General features: G+C 40.7%; 1 protein-coding gene and 1 long non-coding RNA gene across 2 annotated transcripts in view; both read left to right on the top strand.

Moving 5' to 3' along the window:
* The window catches only part of SLC35F1 (solute carrier family 35 member F1), a 415311-nt gene that overhangs the window by 366682 nt on the left and 24757 nt on the right, over positions 1-23872 (top strand). Inside the window, exons 5-7 of the mRNA XM_032274949.1 lie at positions 371-527; positions 2368-2420; positions 9934-10088. Of these exons, the coding sequence (XP_032130840.1) occupies positions 371-527; positions 2368-2420; positions 9934-10088 (365 nt within the window). The remainder of the gene's footprint in view (positions 1-370; positions 528-2367; positions 2421-9933; positions 10089-23872) is intronic.
* On the top strand, positions 12766-13953 carry LOC116549389. Its single transcript, XR_004267842.1, has 2 exons — positions 12766-13217; positions 13535-13953. It is a non-coding gene; the product is annotated as an uncharacterized LOC116549389 (long non-coding RNA).

The raw sequence follows: 23872 nt of genomic DNA, 5'->3' as shown, positions 1-23872 counted from the left end.
AACAGACCCCAGTGTGTAGTGCTCCCCTCCCTGTGTCCATGTGTTCTCATTGTTCAACACCCGCCTATGAGTGAGAACATGCGGTATTTGATTTTCGGAAATTGCAGAACTTCTATAAAAATGTCAACATAGAATAGACAAGGGAAGCCCAATTTGCTGATACTAGATTCTTGGGTTTTTTTGGCTTTTGTTTGTTTTCTCAATTTTTTTATTGCATTTTAGGTTTTGGGGTACATGTGAAGAACATGCAAGATTGTTGCATAGGTACACACATGGCAGTGTGATTTGCTGTCTTTCTCCCCATCACCTATTTGACTCTTGTTAAGAAAGTTTTAATGATGCTCCCTCTGTTTATTTGGTTGGTTCCTAGGGGAAAATAAGCTGGTAGGGGACCTTCTGGTCTTAGGAGGAGCCACACTCTATGGTATCTCTAACGTCTGGGAAGAATACATCATCCGAACCCTGAGCCGAGTGGAATTCCTGGGAATGATTGGTCTCTTTGGAGCATTTTTCAGTGGAATTCAATTGTGAGTAAAAATAACAAGAAATTTAGATAATAGAGAGACTGACAAGACTGATTCTTACAATTTTTGTTCTCGGGATGTAAAAATCAAGGCTGGAATCCAGACACCAGCTTCCTGTACAAAGGATTCATGAAATCTGCCAACTCAACATCTTTATTAGTAAATATCCTCCAAATTAAACAAGTTTAGTATAAACTTTTATAAAACACTTAATGTTTTATAAAACATTGAAAATAATTTGCAAGAAAGCATTAGAAGCATTAAGGCTGATTCTCCCAAACCAATGAGTGGGGTTTACTTAGAGAAGTAGAAAAACTAAGCATAAATGCCCCAATTCAATGAATTTCCCAAAAGGAATATTCTCTATACTCGTGACAACCACCAATAGAAAACTTATAGTTTAAAATTACACTTTTATAAATGTGTGATTTTACTGCCCATGGATTTGCAAGAGTGAACTATATTCCAAATTTATCTCTTAGAATAAAGGTGAAGATACAATACAGACATTCACTAAGCATCACAAAGTCGAAAGCACCGGTTTTGTAACAGTTCTACAGCTGGAACATATAAATCATCAATGACTTGTCTCAGAATTTGTTATGAAAATAAGTTTCAATCAAAGCGTAATTTCCATCTGTAAGGACCAATATTTTAGCTTCACGTGAGACATAAAGAATGATAGTATAACCTCCAGTCAAATTTTACCAAATCCCTTTCTACAAACAGGTAATTCTGATTTCACCAATCTCTTTCTACAAAGCAAGCACTTTGTAACTGCACTGGTGCGGTGTCTGAAGTTATTTATGGAAGATGTTTTGGCATCACCTTAAACAGGTTTTACAAATAGCCTGTTTTCAACAATCCTCCAAATTTTGGTGTCTTGAGTTATTGGTTGGAAAACGTCACAGCAAACAAGGCACAGTCTGAGCAGGATTTATTTGGAGTTCATTTTGAAAGTGATGGCATTTTAAATCTCCTAAATTTGGTACTTCAGCTTTGTGAGAGGAAAAGAAATTACCATTCATAGCCAACGTTTTGTAGATAGATGGCTTCTTTTATGGGTTATTATTCTTGAGTCCAAAAAATATGTTCAGAGACCTAGTGCTGATTTGCTTCAGTTATAGTCTATTAGAGTTGAGTGTTCCCTTTGGGGGCCACTGCTGCCAAAATAATGGGAGTATCATTAGGGTGTGCTTGGCAAGTGGGATATATTGAGGGCTCACTGGAATCAAAATAATGCTGGTGGAGCAGTGCCAGTGTCACTTCCCCATTCTCTTCTAGATCAGTGGTTCTCAAAATACGATCCTCCGACCAGCAGCACTGACATCACTTGAGCACTTGCCAGAAATGCACATCCATGGATCTCACCGGATCTCTGAATCTGAATCTCTAGAGATGGGACCAGGAAACAGTGTATTTTAATGCATTCTCCAGATGGCTGTCATGTACATTTAACTTTGAGAACCATTGCCCTAGAAAACACTCAATCAGAAAATTGATTAAACCTGCAAGCACAGACATTTTCTGAAGTTCATCGTTTGCTTTTCAGAAAGCATCTGTCAAGCCGAAACAAAGGCTGCAGGCCGACTGTTTGGGTGAGAAGGGCAGGAAGGGTTGAGCTCCCCAAGGCCCCCTGGCACACCTGCACACTGACCAGGTTCTTCAGGGATAAACCACAGGCTACCTAATTAGACCTGCTTCTGCGTGACCCAAAATTCTTCCTGAAATTCATCTGGTTGCTTCATTATTTGTATAAATCTGATAAGTGAAAAAAAAAAAAAAAAGAATGTAGAATGCCGTCTAATCTTGCTCATCAGATTTGTTTTCTTTGAATTTTCAGAGCTATAATGGAGCACAAGGAGCTATTAAAGGTGCCCTGGGATTGGCAAATAGGTAAGGAGTCAGCTCACCTAAGATGTTCTTTTTATAACCTGAGAAATGTGTTTGAAGAATGATGTGGGTCAGTGTGGAGCACCAACAAGGAAGGGATTTAGAATGGTAAGGGACAAGGGAAAATGAAATCCTTTTGTCATTTCAGGAAATCCTGCACATTCTGAGAGACTAAATTGTATGATTCATAGTGTTTCCTAATTGAGCTTCTGCCCATTACCATTGCCAAGATGCCATTAGGGGAGACACAGAAGTGTGTTAGTAGGTTAAAGACCAACAGAAAGAAAAGCCGGCCTGAGGCAGTGGTAGCACATAAATGACAGCAATTTGCCTTAGCCAAGAAACACTAAACTGATGTGACCATTAAAAAGTGCTACTTGGGTGAAGGGAAAAAAAACGAACTTAACAAAAAACCATGAAAGGAAACAATGTAATGGGCGATCTGGGCCCATAAATACCTTTCAGAAGGGAGCAGTTTGCACATAAGAAATGGTTAATTGATCTCCAAATGGACTTAGAAAATACCAGAAACACTTTGAGCTAGTTAATAGTCATCCAGGACTTCTCAGGTTCCACCTGTTTCTGGAATCACTTTCCTCGAAGAAATTTAGGACAAGGATTTAAGATCCTAGGAGATGCTGTAATGATCAATCTTGGCAAGCCCTAAAAGGGACTGACATTTAATAACCTCAGAAGGTGTCTCCACAGTGAGCAGAGAACCTGGTTTATGGGATTGCAGGGAAAATGTGTGCAGAGTGAATGCAAGCGTCAGGGACTGGGCTACAGACTGTTCCCCACACTGAATCTGGTTGCTTGAGCCATCTCCAGCTTATATGAGCTTTAATACAACTTCAGCCAAATTCTGTGTCCATAAGGAAAGACAATAAAAACATAAACTCCCACGAGTCACTTTACCTACCTATCCCCATCCCCTAAGCACGTGAGGCTTACTGCAGACATCATTCCCTCTGAAGGCACACTGAGCCACAGAACTGTGCCTGACTCTCCCTAGGGGGTCTGTCTAGTGACTTCAAGGGCTGACCAGCCCTGTGTCTCACAGCCCTGCCATTTAATTTCTCTCTAGTTTTGATACAGAATGATATAATTAAATGAAAATCAACAGGGCAAGTGGGGAGAGAAGAAGAGGGCAACAGGGAAAGGAAACCAGTTGGAGGTCACAGAAAACATTTGTCTTTGTGACCCTCAACACCAGAAAACAAAATGTTACCTGTGCTTGGTAGCACTTCACATGCAGTGGTCCTTGAGCATAAATTAACTTGATATTGATGGTAATGGTAATGATCAAAAAGACTTTGTCCTCAAACTATGTGGATGCCATGTGCATATCTCCTGAGGTTCTGTTATAATTCAGTGTTAAATGAGTCATCAAAAGATAGTTTTATTCTGAACTCTCATATTGCTATTAAAACGTCAGTCCCCTGTAGTTGAAGATGATGAAGGACAGTGCACAAGGAACACATTACGAAGCCATCCATTTAATATCTGATTGGAAATGAGGCCACAATGGCCTCCATAGCACTGTAGGGTGAATATAGTTAACAATAATTCATTGTGTATTTCAAAATAGCTGAAGAGATTTGGAATGTTCCCAACACACACACAAAGATGATTCAGTGGTTGAGGTGATGGATATCCCAGTTGCCCTGACTTGATCATTACACATTGCATGCATATATCAAAATATCACATGTAACTCATAAATATGTACAATTATTATGTATCAATACAAAATGGCCTCAAAGGAAAATCAAATACTCATCTTCCTCTTTCTGAAGCATTTTTAGGGTTGTGTTTGGGACGTGTTTACACTGGGGCCTCCTTGGTCCTCATTATCTGGCCCTGACCTTCTGCAAGTTTCTGTTGTTAGCTTAGTACTAGACACATGGCATGAAGGGAATAAATGTTTACTAAATGAGCAAATGAATGATTGGCAATCAACAAAGATGATCCTATTCTTCCCTTTCTCATCTTACAAAATACAGACAAAAGGGAAACAGTGGAGACAATGGCAAGAGACTTTAAGCTTGACACTGCACTTTCTATGGAACTGGAAGATGGCATAGCAGCCGCTGCAATTCATGGGCCAGAGAGGCAGGGAGATATCAGGGGAAGGTCAGCACCTTCTCAAACCCACCCCAAACTCCTTGAGAAGTCACCTGAGAGGCCAAGCTCTGATGACTATGTCCTGAAGGAAAGCTCACATTCTTCTGTTTAGGAGACCAAAATCCAAGAGGTCTTCATTTCTCAGCATCTGTCAATGAATTTCTCTGTCTTCCCCCTCTCCACATCAGTAATCTAACCTCATACAATCTCTTAGACAACTCATGTGGTTGCCATTTTATCAAAGTGGAAAGATTGTTTTTTTCTTTTGGGATAATAAATATGTTTTCTATTTTCTTAACTTGAAGTCACTTTTAAAAACATTTTTTTATTTTCCTACAATGCTGGTCAATTGCAAAATACAGAACAATTAAAAGCAAGCAATAATAGTTATTGTTGTTTATTTGTATTCCATTGTTTTACTCTGCTGAACAGAAAGACTGGTTGTGATTATCTAATGAGTAAACTCGAGTGAAATGTGTGACCTAATACAGCTAAAATACCCTCTTGGGGAGCAGGAATGTTAGCGTCACATTCATAAGCCTAATAAACAACTTAAACATTCCCTCTATCCCATGGGTCATACTGTGCTAAAGGATGTGTGAAGAAATGTAATCGATGTGAAAGTCAAATGTCAGAGAAAAGAAAAATTGTGCTGCAGGTCAGTGAGCACAGGCTTGCGGTATGCAGGGGGCTTCTTCGCTTTTGGTTATGGTCGATGCTTGTCTTGGTTTTGGTTTTAGTTTTTTTCCTGGAGGCCAAAACAAGAGATTTGGCCTCTCCCCAAATATGAAATAATGGGACCACAGAGCAGGAAAAGACCTAAAGATAATTGAGAATACATCTTTCATGGCCAGGCGCAATGGCTCACACCCATAATTTCAGTACTTTGGGAGGCTGAGGCAGGCAGATCACTTGAAGCCAGGGGTTCAAGACCAGCCTGGCCAACATGGTGAAAACCTGTCTCTACTAAAAATACAAAAATTAGCTGGGTGTGGTGGCACATGCCTGTAGTTCCTGCCACTCAGGAGGCTGAGGATAGCTTGAACCCAGGAGGCGGAGGTTGCAGTGAGCCGGGATTGTACAACTGCACTCCAGCCTGGACAACAGAGCAAGACTCTGTCTCAAAAAAAAAAAAGTACACCTTTCTTTTTACCCATGTTCACCCTGAGGCCTGGGGAGTTGAGATGACTTGACAAGCATCACATATCTAAGCAAAGCCAGCCCGGCGCCCTTTATACACTTTAATGTGTATGTTCTGAGAAGTCATCTAACCTAGCCATTGTTTTTCAGAATTACAAATGATATTTTAGAACTCTGGTATATTCAAAAGAAAGAGAAAGAACACCAGTGGAATCCTGAAGAAAGAGATGAGATCAAATATATGTAGCCTATACAGACACATCATATATATACATATATGTATAACATATTAAATGAGGTATTGATTAGAGTCCAATAGGATATTCCTTCAAAGCCTTATTTTTCTTTGTAATAATTAAACAAAATAGGTGTATGTTATGTACTAATTTAAAGTCAGGCTCCCTATGTGACCTAAGGGCAAATTACTCAACCTTCGTATGCTGCTCTTTTGCCTGTTTACTCACAGATCCTCTTTTACACTTTCCTCTGTTCTGCTTATGCAGACCCACATCCCAGCCTCCCTTATCTACTGGATTCCAGTCAGTTTTGGCCAACTGGAGTCAGTAGAGGGAGATTGGAGGTGGGAGAAAGAAAGGAACCAGTGTTTCTCCCTGTGTCGCTCTGTTTGGGGTCAGATCTCCTCTAGATGCGGCTGAGTCTCCTCTGTGATTCTACCTCTGCTGGGCTTTCCTAACTTCTTACCTTGGGCAACATGACCTCCCTCTTGTATTTCCCTAGCTCTTGCATTGTTAGTAACTCCCTGCTATTGCTAATCTTCAGGTTGCCTGACCATCCCTTTTTCCCCATCAGCCATATGAACACCTTTGTAACTTGTACTCCATTTAACATAGCCTTAACCCAGTATGGACTGTGTTTCTTGATTGATACACTCTATAAGCCTATTTCCTAACCTGTATAAAGAGGATAGCAATAGTTATCAGCATTATACTGTTGTGGAGATTAATTACTGTACATAAGTATGTGACACATAGTAAGTGCTCAGTCCATGTTAGCTGATAGTAGTATTTCCTGTCTCTGTAGCTTAAATCACTTTAGTGCCTAAGGACAAGAGTCACCAAATTCTATCCTTAGTGAGAGAGAAAACATTCCAAGAGGAAATGTTTATTTATACACACACTCTGTTTATAAGTGTGGTTACTGCAGCCATTTTGTAGTTGTCAGTCAAAAAGTAATTCAGTTCATTTGTATGATCATGCTAATCAACTGAAAACCCCTACCTGGACAACAAGTTGGACTTTCAGAGACATTGTTAATATCTATTAACTATCTAATGTCCATCTGAGAACAGCCAAGAAAGGGCAACGATACTGCATTCCAACTCTCAATTTAATCATGTGTTGGCTGACTGTGCTTTGCTTAGGAAATACACAAAAACATTGGTTGACCTAGTTGTCAATTGTGATAGTGCATATATTCCACTCCTGTCCCCCTACCTCTAATTTCTGCAGCAGTTAAAAATAGGTTGAGAATATATTAGCTGGAAGCATCCTAAGGTAGCCTGGTTAGCACAGTGCCATCTATTTCTTTTCCTACTCTCCTTTGCTCACCAACTGGGCTTGTAAAATCTCCCCTCTTCTGAGTCCTCCATTTATATATCCAACTCCCTACTGAACACATCATTCAAAATGGAGCATTTTATTTCTCCCCAAAACCTGGTCCTCTTTTAGTTCCCTCCATCTCAGTATATGGCATCACAGTTCACCCAGTTTCTAAATTAGCCAGAACGCATGGGCATCCTCCATGCCCTCCTTTTCCTCACCACCTATATCAGTCCATCACCAGGGCTTGTTGAGTCTTCACAGACCCAGCTACTTCCCTTCTCCACTGCAAAACCAAGCAAGCTACCAGCCTCTCTCGCCGGAACTGTAACACCGCCATCGTGCTAACTGGTCTCTGTAACTGGTCCCGTGCTTTTCTCCTTCTAATCCCTTCTCCACAAAGTAGCCAAAATCATCTTTTGAAAGTGTAGATCAGATTCTTCTAGTCACCTGCCACAAAATTCTCAATGGCTTCTTTGTACAACTAGAATAAGATTTACATTTCTTCTTTCCAAGACCTGCAAGGCCCTGCATAATCCATTCTCTTCCCAATTTTTCGGCTTCCCCTGCCCATTCTCTTCATTCCGCTCAGCCATTCTGGCCTTGGTCAGCATCTGCAACACTTGAGGCCCTGTCCCTTTCAGGAAGTTTTCATGTGCAGGTTTCTTTGGCTTCTCTCATGGCAATCTCCTTTTGGTCCTTCAGCACTGGAGGTAAATGCCACCTCCACAAAGTAGCCCTACCTCACCACCCTGTCTAAAATTTAGCAAGCTCCTGCCCTTCTCTTTAAGAAACCCTTGTCTTTCTGCATGACATCAATAGCGACTCTAAGCTGCTAGTCTGTCCTGTTCTTCATTGTTCCTAACCCATAGCAGAGTGCCCAGGGCATAGTAAGTACTCAGAGAATAATGGTTGAATAAATGAGTGAATATAAAACATCAGAGCCCACAAGTCAAAGTCCATGCAAAATGATGGAAGGGTATTATTCTGGAACTTTCTAACCCAGTCATGGTATTTAAATCAGTGACACCTTCAAAAAACAAAACAAAGACAGAAGCAAGGCTCTGGTGCCTAGACTGTGTTCTGATTAAGGTTTGTTATTTTTAGTAGATTAATTTAAGGATGGTCTTGTCTCTCATCTGTTAATCACAGATTTCTCTAAGGAGTACCAAATTAATTTTTATGTCTTTTCATGTATTAGTCCTAAGTTATGTAATATTTATTACTGAATTTTTAGTAGCTTGGTTGAAAGGAAAATGAACTACAAGTAGCATGAAACCCACATACAGGAAAACAGTCTGTTTTTAGGGAATTCAAACTTCTGATGGAGAATTAAAAACCAAACTATTATTACTGTGATAGAATCTACACATAGGACTTTTATCTTTCCCAAATAGGAAAGTGGTTGTTCCCCCCTCCTCTGAGGGCTCTTCCACCACGCTAGAGGGGGCTGTTGTACTGAGTTTACTTACTTATGTTCAGAATAATTTTTTCATAGATCCGATGCGGCTTTTCATATGGAGTGATGATTTGTGACCTTAAGCACTTTTCATGTGAGCAAACCCAATATATCTTTGCATTAATCACTGGTCTTCATAATCAGAAAGACCAGATATTCAGTACCTACCAAACTCCCCTAAATCCATAAAATTCAGAGGAAGCAAATCTGCCTATACCCTACGCCAGACACATTTAATCAAGGATTCCTTTGGAAAGGTTATTTTTATTATATTGTAATGCCCAGGCAGCCACTGAATTGTCACATTTACGCGTATCCTGTGCCTTATTCTTTCAAGGTGGAGAAATGAACATTATTTTTTTTTACATTTGCATTGTATCAACATTTGGGGAAAAACAAACCACAGTATAGATTTAGCTGTAAACTCTTGCTTGAGACCCTGCAAAATAAGGTACCCATGTCTAGGCTTAATTACAGAGAGAGAAAGAGAGACAGAGAGAGAGAGAAAGAGAAATTTTGAGGATGAGAGATTGGCTACCTAGTATTTTAAGGGTATGAAAGCCCACATGTGAGAGCACACAATAGGCCAGGATATGTGATAGAAGGGCAACGCTCTGTGTGTTGTGGATAGGGCAGAACAGATTCACAAACCTGGAAGAGACCGACAGATTATCCTGTGTTCCCAGCAATGAATTCATCCACCCAAGGTCACACAGTCAGCATTCCAGTTCAGTATTCTAAGTTCAGGTCTCTCTGACATGCAAGCTCTTCAACTTTAAAGACTATGTAGTTATTCATTATTGTGGGCAATGCATGATACCAAGCAGTTTTGTTCCTACTACTCAAATTAAAAGTTAAGAAGTTAAAAAAAAGTTTAAAAATAGATGAGTGGCAAAAGCTAATTACAGCACAATTGGGAGTAAAATTCAAAAACCTTGATTCTGTGTTCTGACTATAGCCACTAAGAGGCACTCCTTCCCAGAAGAAGCAAAATGTCAGCTATTCAGTAAGAAGCAGAAAGTTCATTTTTCACTCTTAAACTTTTATTTTTTATTTTACCTTGTTTTATTTTTGACATGTGTTATCCAATAATAAACATCAGTTAATAGGGGGAAAGAGAAACTGCCTTGTGTGAGTGACGGGTGATGTGCCCTACTCCCCTTCTTGCCCTGCTGTGGATGTGGAAGACGCCCTGGAGAAGGCCCTAACGCTGCCCTACCTCCTCTTCCCCCAGGACTGCTCTACGTTGGCTTTAGTGCCTGCATGTTTGGTCTCTACAGCTTTATGCCAGTCGTCATAAAGAAAACCAGCGCCACTTCAGTCAACCTTTCTCTGCTCACAGCAGACTTATACAGCCTGTTCTGTGGATTGTTTCTCTTCCATTACAAGGTAAGTTGAGTGAGTGCTCCTTTGTGAAGATGATACTTTGTAGGAAACAACACATATGGGTAGGAATGCCTGGATGTTAAATGCCCTGATTTTGTGTAGGGAGTAGGAATGCAACTGGGAATGCTAACCTCCATGATTTGGGTATTCACATTTCAACTATAAGACAGAGACATTTTGTCCTATGACACCAGTAACTATGTGCAATTGATAGTAAGGGATAAGAAACAGCCATAAAGGAAAGAGCTTTTGAATACTGGGGAAAGTTTTCCTGACAGCATGCAGCCCGAAGCTACTCTTTTTCCAATATAAACCTAAGAAGAGTTGTGCAATTCCCAGACTGTAGCTGCAAAATGGATTCTGCCAAAGGCCTTGGCAGAGTATGTTCTCTTTGGAAAAAAGACACAATTCCTGCAGTTTCTGCTTTGCAGATATTTTTATAGCAAAGATGAATGGAAAATGCTAATGCACTAGAAATAGTTTTTTTACTAAAAGATTGGGGTTTGAGTAAAGGAATGCAAAGAGATAATGTGAAGCACCTGCAGTGAATGTATCAGCCCTAAAGAAAAGAAGAAACTGTCCAGTCTAAAGATGTCAGTCTCTCAGAAGGCAAAAATCTACCCACGTCTGCACCCTAGGGAGACATGACTAATTGATGATGGCACACTGAGGTCAGATCCTACTCTTTTTAACACCACACTCACTGCTGTCCATCACAATTCATTAGAATTTCCATGTGAGAAGATACCTCTTGCCATTCCTTAACTAGTCCTATACGGTAAGAGTCAAGAGGGACTATGACCCAGTTTGAAACAGGCCAAATATGGAATGTCCAAGCAGATAAGACCAACTTGGACAGCTGAAAGAAGAAAAGGCAGAAGAAAAGAGACACTACTCTGGCCACTTCTAGCCAAGTGCTTCACCGGTGCTCTTACAGCCACCATCCACAGCACTCGGGTGTGGCCAGCTGATGGGGCACCTTGATGGGCAGAGCATCTTCATCCAGATGAAACTAGGTGTAGACGTTCCTGGAGAAACAATAAGCTGAAAAGAGCATGTACTTGATATGACCAGGGGCAAAGCAGCAGAAGTGAATAATCAGAATTACTATTGAGAGAAGTGAAAGTCATATCCAAGAAATAGACGGAGAATGGCAGACACGGGTGGAAAAGAGGTTACAAACGAGGCTGGTTAATAGCTGGGAGGATCAGAAACAGATCTGAGAGTTGGTGCAGGTTGAGAAAGTGGCTGTGGCAGCAAACAGGAATAAAATTCATCTTTTTTGTCCAGCTTTATTGAGGTGTATCTGAAGAATTAAAATCGTACTATATACAATATTTAAGATACACAACATGATTTTTTGATGTATGCATACAGTGTGAAATGTTTGCCACAATCAAGTTAATTAACTATATCTATCGCCTCACTTAGCTACCTTTTTTCTTTCTGTGTGTGTGTGTGTGTGTGTGCGCGCGCACGTGTGTGTGTGTGGTGACAATACTTAAGATCTACTTTCTTGGCAAATTTCAAGTACAGATTACCATTAATTGTCATCACCATGCTGTATGTTAGGTCTCCAGAACTTATTCATTTTATAACTGAAAGTTTGTAGCCTCTAACTATCATCTCTGCATTCCCTCCACAAGTCCCTGTTTTATATGGAGCCTTTTGCCCAATACAGTGGCAAAACTGAGAGCTTAAAGAAAGTGTCCAGGACTGGGCAATGTTTATTGGTTGCAACTTGTTTTGTCTGTATGGAACAAGCTGTTTCCCAAGTTACCTTCGTCCTCCTAAGGGTAAAAAGCAAGGTCACAGTATGTTCCTCTCGTGTTGCTCCTAACCAGCTCTAGGAAAACCAGCTTCCTTCAAAATCCCCCTCCTCACACACCCAGTCATTTTCCAGAGCTCTCGGACCAACTGGCTATGGGCTCATCTCCACGGCAGAGTGGCCACCAATGTTCTTCTCTCCTCTTCAGTTAAGCATCCACATGTAGTCCATTACTTGGTATGAGCTCAGTTCTTAGCATTTAATCTTGTAATTCACTTTATAAGCTCCTAAACTAGAAGAATCCCTTTAATCTTCCTTAAGGAAAGACGACTAAAATCTATTGTTCTGCTGAGGACTGCAGTCACTGCTTGGGCAGTTCAGACCCAGTCCAGCTCCCAGCATGCCTGAGAGGAGTGTTCCTGAAAGTCTGGTTTCACTGGGGTTCCTGATAAAAAATGCAGATTTGTGGGCCACACCCCTAAGCCACAGAGTGAATAGCTGAAGATGTGTCTGGGGAAGATTGGTTGGTAACAGGTTCCCCCTGTGAGTCGGATGCTCTCTCAGTTTGAGAACCACCGTCCTTGAGAAGAGTATACTCGAACAGTGCCTGTTCCTGTCTGAGTCTGTCCTTTGTTCACATTTCCACTGATGTGGGGTTAAACCTGGGGGTTGCTCAAATCTATAAGCATCAGGAAATGGGAGGGCTGATACAATGCTAATTCTCTGCAACCCATCCTCTCCTCCTATTATTTGTATGTTACTACTCATCTGGTTAAGTAACTTTGCTGAAGAGGAAACCATGTAGTAACACCTCATTATGCCATCAGAAGGGAAGCTGTGTTACCTGAAAATTAAATTATTGTATTCACTAATTTAGAGGTGTAATAGATATTTTTATTTCATACAGCAATGTTTTGGAGGTTTTTTGGTATGGCAAAATACACATACATTTTATACTATTTCAAAGATAAATTTTCTTAAAGCAAGTATTGATCCAACATAGTAGTCATTTTTTTCAAGTTAAAATTTATTTCTATTGCCTTTCTTAAAATTAAACTTTGGATATAATTGTAGATTCATATGCACTTTTAAGAAATAATAGAGAAAGCCCAGTTACCCTTGTGAGCCCAAAAGTATCTGAGATAGGTCTCGATCAATTTCAAAAGTTTTTTTTGCCAAGGTTAAGGATGCACTAGTGACACAGCCTCAGGATGTCCTGACAATATGTGCCCAAGGAGGTTGGGGAACAGCTTGCTTTTTATGCATTTTAGGGAGGCATAATACATCAGTCAATACATGTAAGATTTACATTGGTTTGAGCTGGAAAGGCCAGACAACTCAAAGCAGAGGCTTCCAGGTCACAGGTTAGATTTTTTTTTTTTTTTTTTTTTTTTTTGAGACGGAGTTTCGCTCTCATTACCCAGGCTGGAGTGCAATGGCGCGATCTCGGCTCACCGCAACCTCCGCCTCCTGGGTTCAGGCAATTCTCCTGCCTCAGCCTCCTGAGTAGCTGGGATTACAGGCACGCGCCACCATGCCCAGCTAATTTTTGTATTTTTAGTAGAGACGGGGTTTCACCATGTTGACCAGGATGGTCTCGATCTCTTGACCTCGTGATCCACCCGCCTCAGCCTCCCAAAGTGCTGGGATTACAGGCGTGAGCCACCATGCCCGGCCACAGGTTAGATTTAAACATTTTCTGATCAGCAGTTGGTTGAAAGAGTTATTATCAATAGGAAGGAATGTCTGGGTTACCATAAGGGGTTGTGAAGACTAGGGTTTTATCATACAGATGAAGCCTTCAAGTAGCAGGCTTCAGAGAGAACAGAATGTAAATGTTTCTTATCATATTTAAGGTCTGTGTTGATGGTAATGCTAGTTGGCTTTTACTGAATTCCAAAAGGAAGGAGGGTATACTGAGAATGAGCCATAGCCAACTCCCCCTTCCCATCATGGCCTGAACTAGCTTTTCAGGATAACTTTGGAATCCCCCTGGCTATTTGGATCGTTGGGGGGGCCTTAGAATTTTATTCTTGGTTTGCACTCTTTACCTTAGACACTTACCCCTAGTGATAACATCTTGCCAAACTGTAGTAAAAAGAACCCCACAAAACTGTAGTACATTACCAGGATGTTAATGCTGATACACTCAACATCCAGAACATTTCCATCAGCACAGGGATTGCTCATGCTGCCCTTTATAATCACACCTACTTCCCTAACCCATCCCCAACTCCTCAAAATCACTAATTTGTTCTCCATTCCTATAAATCTGTCATTTCAAAATGTTATAGAAATGGAATTATACAGTGTGTTACCCTTAGGGATTGAGTTTTTCCATTCAGCATAATTTCTCTGAACATTCACTCAGGTTGTTACATACATCAGTAGTTCATCTTTTTTATCACTTAGAAGTTGTCCATGGTGTGGATATGCCACAGTTTATTTAACCAGTCACCTGGTGAAGGATATCTGGGTATCTCTACTTTGGCTATTATAAATAAAGCTGCTATGAACATTCATGTACAGGTTTTAGTATAAACAGGAGATTTTATTTTTCAGAGATAAATGCCTAAGAGTACAACTGCTGGGTTGCATGATAACATATTCAGTTTTTATAAGAAACTGCCAAACTATTTTACATAGTCATCTATTGTCTTTTATTACAAAGAAATATATACCCATTGTAAGAAAGTCAAGAAATGCAGATAAGTGCTCTTGTACATTGGTACCATTTTACAATGAATGTATATTTTTACAGTGCACATGTATTTTACAGTTTATATATTTTTTAAAAACGATGAGTTCGTCTCCTTTGTAGGGACATGGATGAACCTGGAAACCATCATTCTCAGCAAACTGACACAAGAACAGAAAATCAAACACTGCATGTTCTCACTCATAGGCAGGTGATGAACAATGAGAACACATGGACACAGGGAGGGGAGCATCACACACTGGGGTCTGTGCAGGGCAACTAGGGAAGGGACAGTAGGGGTGGGGACTTGGGGAGGGATAACATGGGGAGAAATGCCTGATTTAGGTGATGGGGAGGAAGGCAGCAAACCACACTGCCATGTGTGTACCTATGCAACAATCTTGCATGTTCTTCACATGTACCCCAAAAACCTAAAATGAAATAAAATATATATTTAAAAAAATGTATATATATATATATATATGGGGAATTAGATAATCCAATGAAATTCATTGTAATGAGATTTGATCCTTATACAAATGTACATAAATATATGTATATGCAAAGGCAAATGCATGAATATATGGAGAGGAATAGATATGTATGGGTACACTATATGAAGATTATATATATATATATATTTTAATTGCATTTTAGGTTTTGGGGTACATGTGAAGAACATGCAAGATTGTTGCATAGGTACACACATGGCAGTGTGATTTGCTGCCTTCCTCCCCTTCACCTAAATCTGGCATTTCTCCCCATGCTATCCCTCCCCAACTCCCCACCCCCTACTGTCCCTTCCCTAGTTGCCCTGCACAGACCCCAGTGTGTGATGCTCCCCTCCCTGTGTCCCTGTGTTCTCATTGTTCAACACTCACCTATGAGTGAGAACATGCAGTGTTTGATTTTCTGTTCTTGTGTCGGTTTGCTGAGAATGATGGTTTCCAGGTTCATCCATGTCCCTACAAAGGACACACAATCATCGTTTTTGATGGCTGTATAATATTCCATTGTGTATATGTGCCACATTTTCCCTGTCCAGTCTATCATTGATGGGCATTTGGGTTGGTTCCAGGTCTTTGCTATTGTAAACAGTGCTGCAGTGAACATTCATATGCATGTGTTCTTACAGTAGAACGATTTATAATCCTTTGGATATATACCCAGTAATGGGATTGCTGGGTCAAATGGAATTTCTCTTTCTAGGTCCTTGAGAAATCGCCACACTGTCTTCCACAATGGTTGAACTAATTTACACTCCCACCAACAGTGTAAAAGTGTTCCTATTTCTCCATATCCTCTCCAGCATCTGTTGTCTCCAGATTTTTTAATGATCGCCATTCTAACTGGCATAAGATGGTATCTCATTGTAGTTTAGATTTGCATTTCTCTAATGACCGGTGATCATGAGCATTTTTTCGTATGTTTGTTGGCCTCACGTATGTCTTCTTTTATAAAGTGTCTGTTCATATCCTTTGCACACTTTTGAATGGGCTTGTTTGTTTTTTTCTTGTAAATCTGTTTTAGTTCTTTGTAGATTCTGGATATCAGCCCTTTGTCAGATGGGTAGACTGCAAACATTTTTCCCCATTCTGTTGGTTGCCGATTCACTCTAATGACTGTTTCTTTTGCCGTGCAGAAGCTGTGGAGTATGATTAGGTCCCATTTGTCTATTTTGGCTTTTGTTGCCAATGCTTTTTGTGTTTTGGTCATGAAGTCCTTGCCTATGCCTGTGTCCTGAATGGTTTTGCCTAGATTTTCTTCTAGGGTTTTTATGGTGTTAGGTCTTATGTTTAAGTCTTTAATCCATCTGCATTTAATTTTAGTGTAAGGTGTCAGGAAGGGGTCCAGTTTCTGCTTTCTGCACATAGCTAGCCAGTTTTCCCAACACCATTTATTAAACAGGGAATCCTTTCCCCATTGCTTGTTTCTGTCAGGTTTGTCAAAGATCGGATGGTTGTAGATATGTTGTGTTGCCTCCAAGGCCTCTGTTCTGTTCCATTGGTGTATATCTCTGTTTTGGTACCAGTACCATGCTGTTTTGATTACTGTAGCCTTGTCATATAGTTTGAAGTCTGGTAGTGTGATGCCTCCCGCTTTGTTCTTTTTGCTTAGAATTGACTTGGCTATGCGGGCTCTCTTTTGGTTCCCTATGAAGTTTAAGGTGGTTTTTTCCAGTTCTGTGAAAAAGGTCATTGGTAGCTTGATGGGGATAGTGTTGAATCTATAAATTACTTTGGGCAGTATGGCCATTTTCACAGTATTGATTCTTCCTAACCATGAACATGGAATGTTTCTCCATCTGTTTGTGTCCTCTCTTATTTCATTGAGCAGTGGTTTGTAGTTCTCCTTGAAGAGGTCCTTTACATTCCTTGTTAGTTGTATTCCTAGGTATTTTATTCTCTTTGTAGCAATTGTGAATGGCAGTTCGTTCTTGATTTGGCCCTCTTTAAGTCTATTATCGGTGTATAGGAATGCTTGTGATTTTTGCACATTGATTTTGTATCCTGAGACTTTGCTGAAGTTGCTTATCAGTTTCAGGAGATTTTGGGCTGAGACGATGGGGTCTTCTAGATATACAATCATGTAGTCTGCAAATAGAGACAATTTGACTTCCTCCTTTCCTATTTGAATACCCTTTATTTCTTTTTCTTGCCTGATCGCTCTGTCTAGAACTTCCAGCACTATATTGAATAGGAATGGTGAGAGAGGGCACCCTAGTCTAGTGCCAGATTTCAAAGGGAATGTTTCCAGTTTTTGCCCATTCAGTATGATAATGGCTGTTGGTTTGTCGTAAGTAGCTTTTATTATTTTGAGATACGTTCCATCAATACCTAATTTATTGAGGGTTTTTAGCATAAAGGGCTGTTGAATTTTGTCTCTGCATCAATTGAGATAATCATGTGGTTTTTGTCTTTGGTTCTGTTTATGTGGTGAATTATGTTTATAGGCTTGTATATCTTGAACCAGCTTTGCATCCCTGGGATGAACCCTACTTGATCATGGTGGATAAGCTTTTTGATGTGCTGTTGCAGTTGGCTTGCCAGTATTTTATTGAAGATTTTTGCATCTATGTTCATCATGGATATTGGCCTGAGTTTTCTTTTCTTGCTGAGTCTCTTCTGGGTTTTGGTATCAGGATGATGTTGGTCTCATAAAATGATTTGGGAAGGATTCCTTCTTTTGGATTATTTGGAATAGTTTCAGAAGGAATGGTACCAGCTCCTCTTTGTATGTCTGGTAGAATTCGGCTGTGAACCCATCTGGACCTGGGCTTTTTTTGAGTGGTAGGCTCTTAATTGCTGCCTCAACTTCAGATCTTGTTATTGGTCTATTCAGGGTTTCGACTTCCTGGTTTAGGCTTGGGAGGATGCAAGTGTCCAGGAATTTATCCATTTCTTCCAGGTTTACTAGTGTATATGCATAGAGTTGTTTGTAATAATCTCTGATGATGGTTTGAATTTCTGTGGAATCTGTGGTGATATCCCCTTTATCATTTTTTATTGCATCTATTTGATTATTCTCTCTTTTCTTTTTTATTAATCTGGCTAGTGGTCTATTTTGTTGATCTTTTTGAAAAACCTATAAATACTCCTGTATTTATTGATCGAAGGATTTTTGTGTCTCTATCTCCTTCAGTTCTGCTCTGATCTTAGTTATTTCTTGTCTTCTGCTAGCTTTTGAGTTTTTTTAATCTTGCTCCTCTAGCTCTTTCAATTTTGACGATAGGGTATCAATTTTAGATCTCTCCTTGCTTTTCATGTGGGCATTTATTGCTATATATTTTCCTCTAGAGACTGCTTTAAATATGTCCCATAGATTCTGGTATGCTGTGTCTTTGTTCTTGTTGATTTTGAAAAACATCTTTATTTCTGCCTTCATTTCATTGTTTATCCAGTCAACATTCAAGAGCAAGTTGTTCAGTTTCCATGGGATTGTGCAGTTTTGAGTGCTTTTCTTAATCCTGAGTTCTAATTTGATTGCACTGTGGGCTGAGAGACTGTTTTTTATGATTTCCGTTCTTTTGCATTTGCTGAGGAGTGATTCACTTCCAATTATGTGGTCAGTTTTGGAGTAAGTGCAATGTGGTACTGAGAAGAATGTGTATTCTGTGGATTTGGGGTGGAGTGTCCTGTAAATGTCTGTTATGTCCACTTGGTCCAAATCTGCATTCAAGTCCTGGATATCCTTGTTGACTTTCTGTCTCATTTATCTGTCCAATATTGTCAGTGGTGTGTTAAAGCCTCCCACTATTATTGTGTGGGAGTCTAAATCTCTTTGTAGGTCATTAAGAACTTGCTTCATGTATCTGGATGCTCCTGTATTGTGTGCATATATATTTAGGATAGTTAGCTCTCCTTGTTGCATTGATCCTTTTATCATTATGTAATGCCCTTCTTTGTCTCTTGATCTTTGTTGGTTTAAAGTCCATTTTATCAGAGACTAGGATTGCTACCCCTGTTTTTTTTTTTTGTTTTTGTTTTTGTTTTTTTTTTACTCTCTGTTTGCTTGATAAATCTTCTTCCATCCCTTTATTTTGAGTCTATGTGAGTCTTTGCATGTGAGATGGGTCTGCTGAATACAGCACACCTATGGATATAGACTTTTTATCCAGTTTGCCAGTCTTTGTCTTTTGATTGGGGCATTTGGGCCATTTACTTTGGACATTAATATTGTTATGTTTGAATTTGATCCTACCATTTTGTTACTGGCTGGTTGTTTTGCCCGTTAGTTGACATGGCTTCTTCATTATGTCGTTGTTCTTTACCATTTGGTATGTTTTTGCAGTGGCTGCTACTGATAGTGTTCCATTCCCTGTTTAGTACTTCCTTCGGTAGCTCTTGTAAGGTAGGTTTTGTAGTGACGAAATCTCTCAGCAATTGCTTTTCCTTAAAGGATTTTATTTCTCCTTCACTTATGAAGCTTAGTTTGGCTGGATATGAAATTCTGGGTTGAAAGTTCTTTTCTTTAAGGATGTTGAATATTAGTCCTCACTCCCTTCTAGCTTGCAGGGTTTCTGCCAAGAGATCCACTGTGAGTCTGATGGTCTTTCCTTTGTGGGTGACTCGACCCTTCTCTCTGGCTGCCATTAGGATTCTTTCCTTCATTTCAACCCTGGTGAATCTGACAACTATGTGCCTTGGGGTTGATCTTCTTGAGGAATATCTTTGTGGTGCTCTCTGTAGTTCCTGGATTTGAATGCTGGCCTGCCTTGTTAGGTTGGGAAAGCTCTCTTCGATAATATCTTGAAGAGTGTTTTCCAACTTGGATTCATTCCCCCCATCACATTCAGGTATGCCAATCAAGCATAGTTTAGGTCTTTTCACATAATACCATAGTTCTTGGAGGCTATGTTCATGTTTTTTCACTCTTTTTTCTCTAATCTTGCCTTCTTGTTTTCATTGATTTGATCTTCTAACTCTGATATCCTTTCTTCTGCTTGATTGATTCAGCTGTTGAAACTTGTGTATGCCTCATGAAGTTCTCGTGCTGTGTTTTTCAGCTCCATCAAGTCGTTTATGTTCTTCTCTAAGCTGGTTATTCTAGTTAGTATTTCATCTAACCTTTTTTCAAGGTTCTTAGTTTCTTTGCATTGGGTTAGAACATGGTCTTTTAACTCAGAGAAGTTTGTTATTACCCATCTTATGAAGCCAATTTCTGTCAATTCGTCAAATTCATTCTTTGTCTTTTTTTGTTCCCTCGATGGTGAGGAGTTGTGATCCCTGGGAGGAGAAGAGGTGTTCTGTTCTTTGGTGGTTTCATCCTTTTTTGCTGTTTTATTTTTCCCCATCTTTGTGGATTTATCTCACTTTAATCTTTGAAGTTGGTAATTTCAGGAGGAGTCTCTTGAGTGGACGTTTTTCCCGTTGAGGTTGGAGCTGTATCTTTTTTGGCCTGTAGAGGGCGTTGCTGGGCTCTCGGGTTCAGTCAGGTTGCCGGGTGAGTGGTCCTTCCCTGGAGTTTGTTTGCAGGTGAGATTGGCCCCGCCTTCCCAATGGCATCTCTCCTTCCCCAGCTGCATCTTTCTGGTTGCTGCCAAGCTCCCTAACGAGGGCTTTAGTGTTCTGTGGACGTGGGGCCTGCCAGGCCTTATTATCTGTTTCCCTGCTTTCAACTTTGCCTCCCTCTGTGGGACGGTGAGTCCCGCTGGCGTTAGTCCACTTCCGCCCAGGTCCCTGCGACTACTTGCTGGGCCCAGCAGGAGCCTCAGCTCAGATTTACATCGACAACCCACCGTGTCCCACAGTCTGGCAGGGCTCTTGTGGACCATGGGTTCTAGGACGGATGAGGTAAGCACAGGATCCCAATCAGAGCACCGAGGGGGTGAGTCCTCTGACCCTCCGAGCCGGCTGCACATTTCAGGTGGGAACGTGCCCCTGCTGTCTTGATTTGCCCCCCTGGGTGGCTCTCGCCCTGCAGCTTCTTTCCTGGACTATTTCCAGTGCCCTATCAGTCCCACCAAAACGAACCCGGCACCTCGTTTGGAATCATGGAGTCCTCTAGCCCTCTGCATCTCATTCACTGGGAGCTGCATTCCGGTGCTGCCTTCTCACGGCCACCTTTGGCAATGCATATTTTAAACATCCAAAAACTGTTTTTAAAACTTGATTTGCCTTAAAGAGTTTCTAAGAGTCCAGGCAATGCTTGAATTTAAAATCATATAGTCATTGTTTGGAAAACTCATGTTTTGACCTTGGGGCCCTACTTCCCTGTCTGTAACATTGGCCGTAGGGTCTGCAGGTAGAGAGCCAGAGCAGAGAGAAGGGCAGCATAAGCGGCCTCAGGTTTCCTACCACGGTCAGGTGGGCCATCTCAGAAACTCAATTGTTTTTTTAGACAGAGTTATACTCCATTGCCTAGGCTGGAGTGCAGTGGCACAATCTAGGCTCACCACAATCTCCGCCTCCCAGGTTCAAGCAATTCTACTGCCTCAGCCTCTGGAGTAGATGGGACTACAGGTGTGTGCCACCATGCCTTGCTAAGTTTTGTATTTTTAGTAGAGACAGGGTTTTATTATGTTGGCCTGCCTGCTCTGGAACTTCTAACCTCGTGATCCACCTGCCTCAGCCTCCCAAAGTGCTGGGATTACAGGCGTGAGCTACTGTGCCTGGCCAGAAAATCGACTTTTAAATAACATTTATTGAAGTTATCATTATGAGCAAATTATGGTCAATGCAAAAGTCTTGGTAAATTTTGCAGCATTCAAAAATGGTCATGGTGATGGTATGGGAGTGGGAGAAGCAGCTGTATCTAGACATATAAAATATCTTTGGGAAAAGCTGTGTGTGTGTCTGTGCGTGTGTGTGTGTGTGTGTGTGTGTGTATAAAATATCTTTGGGAAAAGATACATGCAAAGAAGTATATTTTGGGGGAAAAAGTATTTAAATCCTTTCCCATTTTTACATTGGTTACTTGTCTTTTTATTATTGAGCTGTAATAGTTCTTCAGATACTCTGAATGCCATATTCTTAACAGATATATGCTTTGCAAATATTTCTCCCATTTTGTAATTGTCCTTTTACTTTCTTGCTAATGTCCTTTGAAGCACAAAAGCTTTAAATTTTGATCACATTTTTCATTTCTCTATTTGGTTGTACTTGTATAAGCATGAAAGGAACCAAGGAAATGCCGCCACTGCCTTAGAGCTGCCAGGCGTTCCCTGTTTGCTTCCATGTACATCTCCTCTCCTGTGCTGCGAGTAATAACTGCTAATTGCCCGGCAGTGCTCTAAAGTGATGGTTGAAAATCAGCCTTCAGAAGAACCGTCTTTAAACTAAATGAAATGTGTGTTTAGCCAGTAAGCGTAAACTGAAAATTTTAGAAATACTGATGTGGCTGTGCGCGGCAGCTCACACCTATAATCCCAGGACTTCAGGAGGCCAAGGCAGGTGGATCACCTGAGGTCAGGAGTTTGAGACCAGCCTGGCCAACATGGTGAAACCCTGTCTCTACTAAAAATACAAAAATTAGCTGGGCATGGTGGCAGATGCCTGTAATCCCAGCTACTTGGGAGTCTGAGGCAGGAGAATTGCTTGAACCTGGGAGGCGGAGGTTGCAGTGAGCCGAAGGCACACCACTGTAATCCAACCTGGGCAACAAGTTGAGACTCCAGCTCAAAAATTAAATAATAAATAAATAAATAAAATACTGATGCTTGGGTCTCCCTCACCAATTCTGAGCACCCAAGCATTAGAGGTTTAAAGGTTCCCAGGTGATTCTAGGGTATAGCCAGGGTTAGGCCCCTGGTTCAGACGTACTGTATCTGGCCGCAAGCAGGTAGAACTGGGAACAAAGGGTGAAGGTTATGAGCTTATTGCTAAATATAAAGACACGATGTTAACAAATAGTAGACTGAAAATGGAACAGACTGTCTTGGGAAGCAGAACACTGATGTGACAGAGTACGGAGGAGCCTCAGCTTCTGTGCTGAGGATTGGACCAGTGACCTAGTAACCTCTGAGCGCTCACTTGGTTTTACTATGGTCTACAATTACAGATTATTCTTTAACTTAATGATAATGTCTTTAAGCAGCTTTCTGGTCTGGTTATAAATATCTGCATGTCGGAGAGGAGGGCTGGTTTTTCACAGATGTTGCTTATCCATGCAGAACTAAATGACTAAATAAAGCTCGCCTGCCTAACATTGATTATTTGGGTTTTTTTTTTTTTTTTCACTTTCCACTCTTGGAAAAAATACATTCCTTTTCCCTCCCATTATTCCGCTGTCTGCAACAGCTCTGTCTCTTGCTCTAACTGCTGTGCTGACTGGACAGTAAAGCCCATGTTCCTGGGAAGCCGATGACCTAATTCTATAGTCGTCTGTCTGAAAGGCATAGTGCTTCTGCAAACTCTAATCTTACATGACTTTGAGAAGTAGTTATGTATTTCTGTTCTTTATTACCTGACAACATTACTGAATCCAGAGCAGTAAATCTATAGCCATCCACAAAAAGCACAGGAAATGAGCTTGACTGGGCCTCAGAGACCCCCAAAACCAAGCCTAGGAAGAGACTGACATGGAGGCTTTTCCATTGGAGGGTGTACTGGCTTTTCAAGGTCAGAGCTTAGTCTGAGGTCTATCATGTTATAAATATGGTATCAACAAGACACTGTTGAAATTGAAAGGGTGTTAGTTTCCTATGGCTGCTGTAACAAATCACCACAAATTTAGTGGCTTAAAAAAATAATCCAAATTTACTATCTTACAGTTCTGGAAGTCAGAAGCCTGCTTGGGCTAAAATCAAGTATTAGCAGAGCTATGTTGGTTCTGGAGGCTCTAGGAGAGAATCCATTTCCTTACCCTTTCCACCTTCTAGAG

Source organism: Sapajus apella, unplaced genomic scaffold (genome assembly GCF_009761245.1).
Source record: "Sapajus apella isolate SASKATOON/1434 unplaced genomic scaffold, GSC_monkey_1.0 scaffold6, whole genome shotgun sequence".
NCBI classification, from domain to species: Eukaryota; Metazoa; Chordata; class Mammalia; order Primates; family Cebidae; genus Sapajus; species Sapajus apella.
Note: the sequence above shows the minus strand (reverse complement) of the source record. Positions and strands in the feature narration are given on the sequence as shown.